The sequence below is a fragment of the Acanthopagrus latus genome, chromosome 6 (genome assembly GCF_904848185.1).
Source record: "Acanthopagrus latus isolate v.2019 chromosome 6, fAcaLat1.1, whole genome shotgun sequence".
NCBI classification, from domain to species: Eukaryota; Metazoa; Chordata; class Actinopteri; order Spariformes; family Sparidae; genus Acanthopagrus; species Acanthopagrus latus.
This window is the reverse complement of record NC_051044.1, coordinates 13,670,138-13,680,412: the sequence shown is the minus strand read 5'-3', so window position 1 is coordinate 13,680,412 and position 10,275 is coordinate 13,670,138. Positions and strand designations below refer to the sequence as shown.

The following is a 10,275-nucleotide window of genomic DNA, read 5'->3' as shown; positions in this document are numbered from 1 at the left end:
AACACAGCGCTGATAGTGGTACAAAAGTCCAACTTCTGTTCTGATTGGTAACTATTGCATTTGTTGGCATTAAACTAAGAACAGTCATTTGAGCAGCTGAACTGTTTATCACACTAACTCCCGAGTGGCATCTGAACTGGCCGTTGCAATGTCTCAGTTGATTTCCTACCAAATTAGTGCTCTCAAGTTGTTCTGTTGGATGTTTCAGCTATTGGTCAGTGGTAGCTTAACCTCCACTTCAAAACCAATGCATACACAATTTTAAAGACATGAGTAACTTTTGTGAGGATAGACTGGGCCTACTTTTTTAGAGGGTCCAGATTTAGTACTGAAACAGTGAAGTGCCTAGGGCCGAACTTTAACATTCCCCAAGCTTTAAATCAGACTGTGTTAAAACAATGCACTTTCTTTATTCTCTGCTTTCATCAGTATTTACAAACGAAAACTCAGCAGCCGACAGAATTAATGAATGAGCCTACTACCAAACTACTACTGACAAAATGATCGAACAGCTGGAATGAAGGTGCGACTGAAAAGCTCTGCAGTAGTCTTGTAAATTTCAGACTTACACCCAACAATATTATGCCACAACTTGGAAATGAGAAAACTGCTGTGACCTAGTTGCACAATCTCTTTAATAGAAAATGAGATCTAAACTAATTCATCTTGTGTGTCGATGCTTTATGAGACTCAAGTCCACGACAAAAAGCAATTTTCACATGGAAACAAAAGGGGGTCAAAAATATTTAATCTTTGTATCCAGATTTTAATTTGGTTGGACAGGACCACCTGCTGCAGGGCTGCAAAGAGGCAGAACAATAACATGAGACTTCATATGTTGAAGGCTTACTGGTAACTTGTCATCATTGTAATATTCATATTGATAGTGCAGTTAATATTCAAATGCATTTTCTTAGGTTATTTTTTTACCTTTATAATTGTAAACACAGCTCAAGAGATGACAGGAAACAGGACAAGGTTCTCAGGCCAGGACTCGAACCTGGGGCCACCGCAGCGAGGACAAAGCCTCTGTACATTGGAATGTTTTTTATACCACATCTCAAAATAATCCTTTTAAAAAAAGAGACATTTTCATTGTCATGTGAGGAAATGTGTCCAAACCTACCAAAGAAATGACAAAAAATGGCCAAAAAAGCAAAGAAAATGTAAAAGGACAGCATAACAAAGGAGTAAACAGCAAAATTATAAAAAAAAAAATTCAAACATGCAGCAAAATAAAAAAAGAATTTCAACAGTCAGTTTGGCAGTGTCACAAGTGCAAAATACTAAACAAACAAAAAAATTCAACTTTCACAACCTTTTTAAGTCACTGGCTTTATACCTGAGCTTTACAGAGTTTAAAATGAAAGAACGTGAAAATAAATAAATGAGTCAGCCGCTGCATCTTCAGCCCAGAAGACAAAGACACAAGTCATTTCAAGTTCGTGCTTATTCGTAACAGATGGTGGACACAGACTAAACTTGACACCACCACATCTTTCCACCATTATTTTGACTGGACCTATGAGATAAATGGTGTTACTCAGTTTGTTCGTTACTACCCTTAAATCATGATTTCTGAAGTAACTACATGTAAGGCTTCACTGACACACAGGCGCTCTCCAGCACTTGCAACAATTCCCTAAGTACCTTAATGAACAGGTTCTGTTGTGATATGTCAACAGCCCCTATCACAAATATTCTTACATAAAAAATATGAAGGACTCCCTGACATTCTTGATACTACATATCCATCTGAAATTCATAAAAGACATGATGTGGATTTGACATTAATAACTTTGGATAAAGTGTTTGTGATCAATAAATTGTCCATCCAAAAAGGATGATTTGGCGAAGAGGTGAATCTGACATGCACATGAATGTAACATTGATCAACCAGCCCAGACAGTCAAGCATGTCAGCATTAATATTGTGACAGACTGGGTTCACATGCTGATGTTGACTGTTGCGTGATAGCTTTAGTGTGCCAAGGCTGTTGAAGAAAAAGTCCTGTTGAAAACAGTAATGAGTTACTGGGTTTCCTGAATATCAGTGAATTGGTTAGGTGACCGCTGTGTTGTATGTGGAGGCTATAGCTCGCCTGTGATTGGCAGAGAATTTGTTGGCCGTTGGTTGTTGTCCTTCCTGGAGATCATTAGGTCCCTCGATGAGCGCGCCGAAGTTGCGCGCTACAGCCCAAAGTAGCCTGTGAGTACCCTGAGGGGACAGAAAGACCCGTGAGAATCTGAGTTTGTCACAACACCTGCAATTCATTCAGTAGAACAGGTGTTTTTTTCACCTTAATTCCACAACACGTCACTCTGTGCGGAGTGCCTCATAATGTTTTGGCGCCCACTGTAGTCGGGTGACACGTATCTCACTCCTGTTACCGATGTTGGGGTCCCAGCAGTACTCTGGAGAGAGCACCCTGCTCGGTTTATGAAGCCACATGTACTTGTTGAGGTGACTCTCATCGTGCCACAGAGCCTCCACCTTATTCTTTTTGTCCTCCATGATGCCCTGGTAGCAGGCCTCAGTCAAGGCTTTTACCCACTTCCACGAGCCTCCGAACACAGCAGCATGGTAGTAGAAATCCCCAACTTCCATGTAAGCCTTGGATTTGGGGTTGCGGTCGTAGGTGTACAGATTCCTTGGAAGGCGGTAGAAGTAGGCGTGAAGCAGAGCCACAGAATCTCCCACAGCCTCCGAGCCAAATCTTCCGGTGAACACCTGATCCACATCGAAGCAAAAAACGTGTGTGCAGTGGTGGCGAATGTCTGATTCGATGACCTCTGATATCGTCTTCATTCGCATCATAGAGACGTCCTGCCACCTGGAGTGCCTCTCGACTTTTATAACCTTTATGCTTCTCTGAGGAGCGAGCTTGATGTCCGGCATCTTTTCTGGCAGGTCCGTAAAGACGTAATACGTGACGGGCAAACCCAACATGAAGTGTTGCTCCGATGAGTTCAGGAAGGTCTCGAGATAAGCTTCCAGGTACCTGCGGTGGAAGTGAACAAAGGAAAAATGTCAAATACTTTCACATCTAAACAGTTCAACGTTACGTCTCTAAATGAAAATGGTAGTTTAATGTGAAGACAAACCTGCCCACAGCAAACACTGTCAGAGCCACAGATGTTCCTTCATTCCTGTGTGTCTGGTCGTAAAGATCAGGGTCAAACATCCCGTCCCAGAGGATGGGAGCTTTCCAAGAGGTGCATGTTTGCACGTCTGGTCTTGACCTGAAATAAACGACAGTCTAAAGCAGGGAAATCATTTTGTAATGGTTGTGCCATCTTTCAAGGAATCTGCAAGGATTTCTAAGTTAAATATTCGCTGTGGGGGATCGTCGATTCTGTCATCATCTGGATTCCACAGTTTACCTCTACACTGAATGTCATGCAGATCAGCAGAAGGGTTACCTCACATCCAAAATGTACTAATGCAACCCAAACACTTGATACACGTCAGCTGTGACTCTTGCGCCAGAACAACAACAACAACAACAACAACAACAACATTCGTCTCCCAACAAAACACACAACAAAAGTGAACTACAAATGTGCAACAATGTTTGATTTTTCTAGAACAGTATTGCCTTTGCCTGTAAACCAACTTAGATCACCGACAAATAATCCTTAAAATGTAGACATTTCTATAAGAAACCACTAAATATGAATATATACATCATACTTCATATTGTGAACACGAGGAGGTTCAGCACATTACAGCTAAAGTTAGGGGAGGTTTGTTCTTTCAGTAAAAATCGAGAGCTCGAATGTTTTTCTTGTTTATTTTGCTCATTTCCGTGAGTGTAATGGCCTATAAACAATCTCTCTCTGATGTTCGATCAAAGTAAAGATTGACGAGATCTACTCCCTGTCATCAGAGGAGAGTCTCTGCGTCATCATTCAGGCCGAGAGCTTTAATTTAGCTTTAATTTTCAGACATCTATGGATGGGGCAGAATTAGCAGAATTGCAGTCTAATTTACAATAATTTAATTTATGTAATTAATATTTTATGCAATCTTTTGTTCTAAAAATAACATCAACAATGTTTAATATCATATGTATACATGGAAAATACTGTGTAAAACACAGAGTTTTGGTGGTGGTGTGATTTTTCTAGGTATCCGGTCATTGAAAGAAACTATAAAAAAATATAATTACACAAGCATGAGCAAGATCCATTTGTTTGCACCAGGCCGAGGACATCAGGGAGTGACCAACATTAAGACATTTCCGGAGGTGAAACAGGAGAGAAAATAAATGCGTCTTAATAAAATATTGGATGTGAATGCAAGTGTCGAACACACCATTTTAACTGACTGCATAAAAAGATGAAGTTATTTTACAGATTAGTTTCTTCCTTTTTCGCTTCCTTTTCCCCTTCTTTTAAAATGTGCTTGTGAGTGAAAACATCTGTAACCTTTGGCTGAAGTATGACTGGAGATGTAGATGTGCTTATGCAAATAACTGAACTAGTATACTGTAGTTTTTCAGACTGTGACGGGTAACCGGACTGCAGATTTTCATCAGTGTCCTGTATCAACCACATCAGCCTTACGTAAATCTAAATTTTAACTTTGAACCTGCTGATTATCCTATCGATTCATCGTTTTGTCTTAAAAATGTCAGAAATTACTGAACAATACCCGTCACTTCATCAACTTGCATGATTTTCCAAAAACTTGAAAAGCCCAATAATATTTAGTTTGCCAAAGAATAACACGTTAAAAAGAATCTGTGAAATTCAGAAGTTGAAACTAGAAAATTGTTGCTCCATAAATGACTTTAAAAGGCATAATCAATCATTCAGATGGTTTGACTTATCAATTAATAATTTCGGCTCTAATGTATTTATTAGCCCTGTTGTGTTTTTTTAGTAACAAAAACACCAACGTTAAGAACAAGGCTCCCCACTGCTGTGATCTGAACGCATAAAACATTGCAGAATACACACCTTGAGATTTCATGCTGTTTCGTCCCAATTATTATCAATCGTTATCTTTGACCCCCAATTGTGCTACAATCCAAACAGACAGGTTTTAGCAATGAAATCAATAAAAATAATAATAAAAGGACTCGTCATTTACATGAGGAAGCACGAAGCACACTCTGTTAGCATATGGAAAATTATCAAAGCCACAATGTTTTGAAACTGACACTCATCTCACTTTTCTTTCAGCAGGAAATGTAAGCTTCGCCTGTGGTCTCTCAACACGCCAAACCAATTTGTTTATTGGTGATAGGAAAAAAAAAAAAAAAAAAGCTAAGCCAAGCTGGAAACCTCAGCCGGTTGGTTCTCATGCTAACAGGCATCATCACTGTCTGTATCTTTTGAACGTCTGCAGTCGAACTGTCTTACCAGATATCAAGGGTTGCATCCACGCTGTACTCCAGAGACAGCAGGTCTGCCCTTTCCAAAGGGCATTTATCCATCGGTAGGAAGCCTACCAAGTATCTGTGATCAAAAACACATCACATTAATGAGCTGGTACCAAATAATAAGAAGAATAATATGTCTGTATTGAAGTGTTTTAATCAGCCTGCTTTTGTTATCCTATTTTCATAAGTGTTTTGTTTGTAATAGAAACACCTTAAGTGTCAGAAACCACAAACCACTTCCTCCCAGTTGAAGCTTCTGCTGCTTTTATTTTTTGATTACTGACGTTAAATTGGCAACCGAGTGAGGGAGGTGTCCTCTTTAATGAAGCGCGTGTTTTTCTGGTTCTCACCTCATGGACGGACGCGTGAAGTAGAGAACGCAGAGCATGATGGGAACGCAAAGCAGGCACTTTAAAATGTTCTTGGTCTTCTGAATGTACCTGCGGGCAGAGGTACTGTAAACACAAAGTGGCACCAACAAAGCAGGAACATTTAAGTTGTTTTGTTTGTTTGTTTGTTTGTTTTTTTAAATATGTAATTTACCCCATTTTTGTCCTGGTTCAGTGGACCGGGAACTCTCTCGTCAAAGACCAGGGCAGTGTGGGTTCATGTAAAAAATGACAGCGACTACAAGAAAAGAGAAGGAGAAGTTACTCCTGTTTTACAGCTCACATGTTCAGTTTGACAGTCATGCTGCTATGATACGTACGTTTTTACTGCTGTTTTTGTATTACTTACACATGTTGTCCAACAAAAATCTAATAATTTGAACATTTATTTTATTTGTATTTGTTTTGTTTTTTTAAACACAAGCAGCCAAACAAGAATATACAAAAACTGCCAGCAAAAAGAAAAAAAGAGAAAAATCAAACTTCCACAAATAATGTCATTTACGCTCGCCACTGAATTCTTAATCAATGCTGTGTTTTAAAATAAGAATGGGAAATTGTTGTGCAGCAGGTACAGTGGTAAATAAAGACTATCAATGAAGTGTGAATCCTAAATGTTATATTAAAATGGAATATGCAGTAGTAATTTACTCAGATTAAAAAGAAAACTGAAAACACATGCACGTTTATAAAATTTACAATTCAAAATATTATCCAAGCTGCACACTCACTACTTTAGTGTCATTTCTTCAATGATGTTCCATGAAAAGGTGAAATAAAATATTCACAAAAATGTGAGGGTGAGTGATATACATTTCAATAATCTGAAACACAGTGAGCAGATATGTCGCCAACTCAACATTACTGTAAATAAAGTTTCACTCTGAAATGAAGAAAAATAAATTCAATTTATTTGTACAAATCTCAGATACATTCCTTCTGCCCAACAGATTTTGGGGACAGTGGCGGAAAAGTCATCACAAGCGATGCTGAAATACTGATACAGTAGAAACTTTTCCAAAACACATTGCGGTGAATCAGTGAGCACGACTGACGTGGGAGGAGTCATTCTGTGGAGCTGCCCGTGTGATTCAGTGGGGAAGAGCTTAGTAATTTCGGCTCTTTGCATGAGAAACTTTATGTGGTAAAAGTGGAGCTAAAGCAACGGAAAACAAACTGTACATCAGAAACGTTCCTGATCAAAGACGAAGTGAGACAGAATGAATCAGCTCAGACGTTCAGCGTTAGCGGTTGGGAAGTTCTTGACTTCATGCTCTGTTGTGGTTTGTGTTCAGGTTAGAGCCTTTGCTAACTGGTGAACACTGTCAAATACCTGACTGCACTTCAAATTTAAGGACACCCTTGTGAATTTTTCTACCATACACATACACGAGGACGCAGCCGGTTTCCATGTCGTTCCATACTTTGTTGAAAACTCAACAAGGCACCTTTAAGATGGACTGCGTGATAGATGGCTTTGGAAGGAACGGTTCGCCCTCAGTATAACAGCGCTTTGAACTCTCCTAAACAACTGAAGTAGATTGGGACTAATATAAACATAAAATGACTCCATACAATATAATCCAAGTCTCTTGAAGTCCCAAGATCCCAAACTGTTTTAAAAAGACGTCACTTACACCCTTTTACGTCTTTTCCAATCAATTCAGTAGCTCGGAGCTGTCAGAGGCTTGGATGACCTTGTACCGACTGTGCAGAGCCATTTTATGTTTTTCTGGGTTGTTTTTTGTAAATGTTTTAAAACAAGTCTCCATCTACTTCACTGATTTCGGAGAATGCTGCAACTCTGTTTTGCCCTGAAGCTTCAGAAATGTTTTGTGGACCATCAAACAATGCCTGACTTTCCCATCTGTGAAAAAGGGAGGTTAGATAGTGCCTGAACTTTTCATTACAGGGTGAAACATTGCTTTAAAATAATATTGTGATATTAAGAATTATATTCATATTAATGTGAAACACAATCTTGTAAAAAGCACAATATATATATATATATATATATATATATATATATATATATATATATATATATATATATATATATATATATATATATATAATTTTTTTTTATATCGATAATGCGAGGATGAATTGTTACTTTCACAAAACATTAACACAATTTGATTTTTGATATTTAATAGTCATTAAATGCAGATATAATGACCAAGTGGATGAAGGCACGTATTAAAACGACGATATAAGGGTATCGCTATATTACCCTGCGCAATGTTCATGTTTGTCTTTAACACAGAAGAAGCATCATTTCATTCCTGATCATATCAAACAAAAGTAAGGTATCACTGCTGCCGAACCCATTCATCATATCTAAAATAATATCTTCACATTGTTCTCAAAGCCACACACAGTTTTTCAATGCTTTTTTCCTTTGAGCTATTCTGTTTGCTCTTTGCCCTCTGTGGGTGTATTGTTTATGTATTATGATCAGATAACTCAGCAGTCCATGTATACCCTCTAAAATGAGTCCTTAAAGCCATCAATGTTGTTGTCAACCTGTACAAAGGAGACATGCTTTACTTTGCCCTACAGCAGTCCAGGGTGAGGAACACTATGTTTTAAAATAATAAGCCCAAGCATCACATACATATAAACATTCAATAAACACATGAAAGGGACGGAGAATTATCGGACACCTTCAAAGAGGCCAGTGGTGACAGCTACAAATCTAAGCAACATCTGAGCAGAGTACTTCTGCAACCAGACTGCAGCAGCTTGTGCTCAGTAAACAGGAAGTGAGGTTGGACCTAGCTGTCTTTAAAGGCACAATATATATTCTACCTCAGTGCTGCTTTGCACCTCACTGTCAATACTGCAGTTGTCTTATTTTAGTTTATTTAATCCGTTCTATCTGACTTGTTCTGTGTCTGTTGTCACTAACATCCTGACTTGTTTGTGCCTGTGTTCAGCTACTCCACATGCCTTTAAACAAACAAACAAACAAAAAAAAAATCAAGTTTTTTGAGTGGGATTGAATTGTAAGAGTTGTGATTTAAAAATTCAAAAATTAACCAGAATGAGAAGGAAGAAACAGAAACAGTTTGACGGCGTGTGTGGAAGCTGTCTTTGGGTTGATGAGACATCTGCTGATGTTGATGAGCTGGAGCCTTCGCCAGCTTGCACCTCAAGAATGGGAAGTCTGATGGTAAACATCACCGAGCTCCCCAACGCCACCAGTAGGACCAGTGAGAAGAGCGGAAACATGACAGGAGAGAGGAAAAGGAGGATGGCACATGGGACTTTAAGAGGTAATGAAAGAGCATGTGAAGTAAACAACAAGGGGTGGAGAGTATACAGGCGGGGAGAAGCTCTGGCAATCATCTTTTATCTTTTTGTTGATTATAAACTTTAAATCTTTTAGCTGTTACTGCAGGGCCACCATTACATCAGATGATACAACTGGGCAAAAGTCGGTGTCGGGGGTCAATTGTGTCACATCAAATGTAGCTCGAGCTACACTGAATTTGAAGTTGTTTTCTATTTTATATGCAAATAATTTAGGTGGTAAGCAGGGAAACGTGACACGGCAGCGGAAAGGAAGATGGCAAATAAGAGCAGGTGTGGAGGGGAGAAGCTCTGTTAGGGATCTTTTTACGTTTTTATCATAATCTTTAAAACTGTTACGGCAGTGCCACCATTACATTACAGACCGCTGGACAATTTGTAACGGCATGACGTCATGACATTTAGATCTTTAGGAAATGGAAAACGGCAAAAGTCGGCGTTGGGGACCAATTGTGTCTCATTAGTTTAAGTTAAATATTTCGTTTTCTAATGTGACTTTTTAGCCGGGGGAAAGAAAAAAAAAACCCAACAAAAACATCACGACGAGGCTTGTGCCACAAAACTATACATCAGAAAACCAAACTTTTTAAAATAATGTTCTTGGGCACTTCCTCTTCCTCTAAAACTGATCCGCAAACCACCAGAACACATGAATACCTTTCTAACAGATACCAGAATATCTGATGATGCAAAGCTCCAGAATCCCCAAACCTGCGTTAAAAATGTTCCATCCACGTTTTAAATGCACTTTCCACTGACAGAATGATACACACCTTACAACATGTTTAAACTGACTTTGGAAGTGTTGATCACCTACCTGTGAACCGCCGTCGTTCCAAATGTGTAAGATCCGAGCTGAGGTTGCGGGTGTCTCTCTCTCATTCTCTCTCTCTCTCTCTCTCTCTCTCTCTCTCTCTCTCTCTCTCTCTCTCTCTCTCTCTCTCTCTCTCTCTCTCCTCACCTCAGCTTTACATAGCATCGACTCACAGGGAGTGGCACCGTGAAGGAATTCTCGGGCTGCAGGTATAGCACACACGGTTTCAGCTGCTTTGCTTAGCCGTACACAGACGGTGCTCTCCTGTAGGGGACACCTGTATACAGGTGGACCGGACAGCTGTTCTCCTAGTGCGCGCGCTTTGGCTCAATTAACGCTTTCTTTCTCTAAGGTGCCCCCGGCTTGTT

General features: G+C 39.4%; 1 protein-coding gene across 3 annotated transcripts; it reads right to left on the bottom strand.

Moving 5' to 3' along the window:
• Window positions 1-474: 474 nt before the first annotated feature.
• LOC119021141 (alpha-1,3-galactosyltransferase 2-like) lies at window positions 475-10,275 on the bottom strand. Of its 3 annotated transcripts, XR_005075487.1 has the most exons (8): window positions 9,911-10,275; window positions 5,933-6,016; window positions 5,740-5,829; window positions 5,370-5,465; window positions 3,105-3,242; window positions 2,300-3,001; window positions 931-2,217; window positions 475-800 (listed from the first exon to the last, which is right to left on the bottom strand). XR_005075487.1 is itself a non-coding variant. In XM_037101199.1 (7 exons), the coding sequence occupies exons 2-6, from the start codon at window positions 5,935-5,937 to the stop codon at window positions 2,317-2,319; spliced, it is 1,014 nt and encodes a 337-aa protein (XP_036957094.1). In that variant the 5' UTR covers window positions 5,938-6,016; window positions 9,911-10,275; the 3' UTR covers window positions 477-2,217; window positions 2,300-2,316. The 3 variants fall into 3 exon arrangements, 2 of the variants coding, with proteins under 2 accessions (XP_036957095.1, XP_036957094.1); XM_037101199.1 differs by having other exon boundaries at window positions 477-2,217; XM_037101200.1 differs by lacking the exons at window positions 5,740-5,829; window positions 5,933-6,016 and having other exon boundaries at window positions 476-2,217.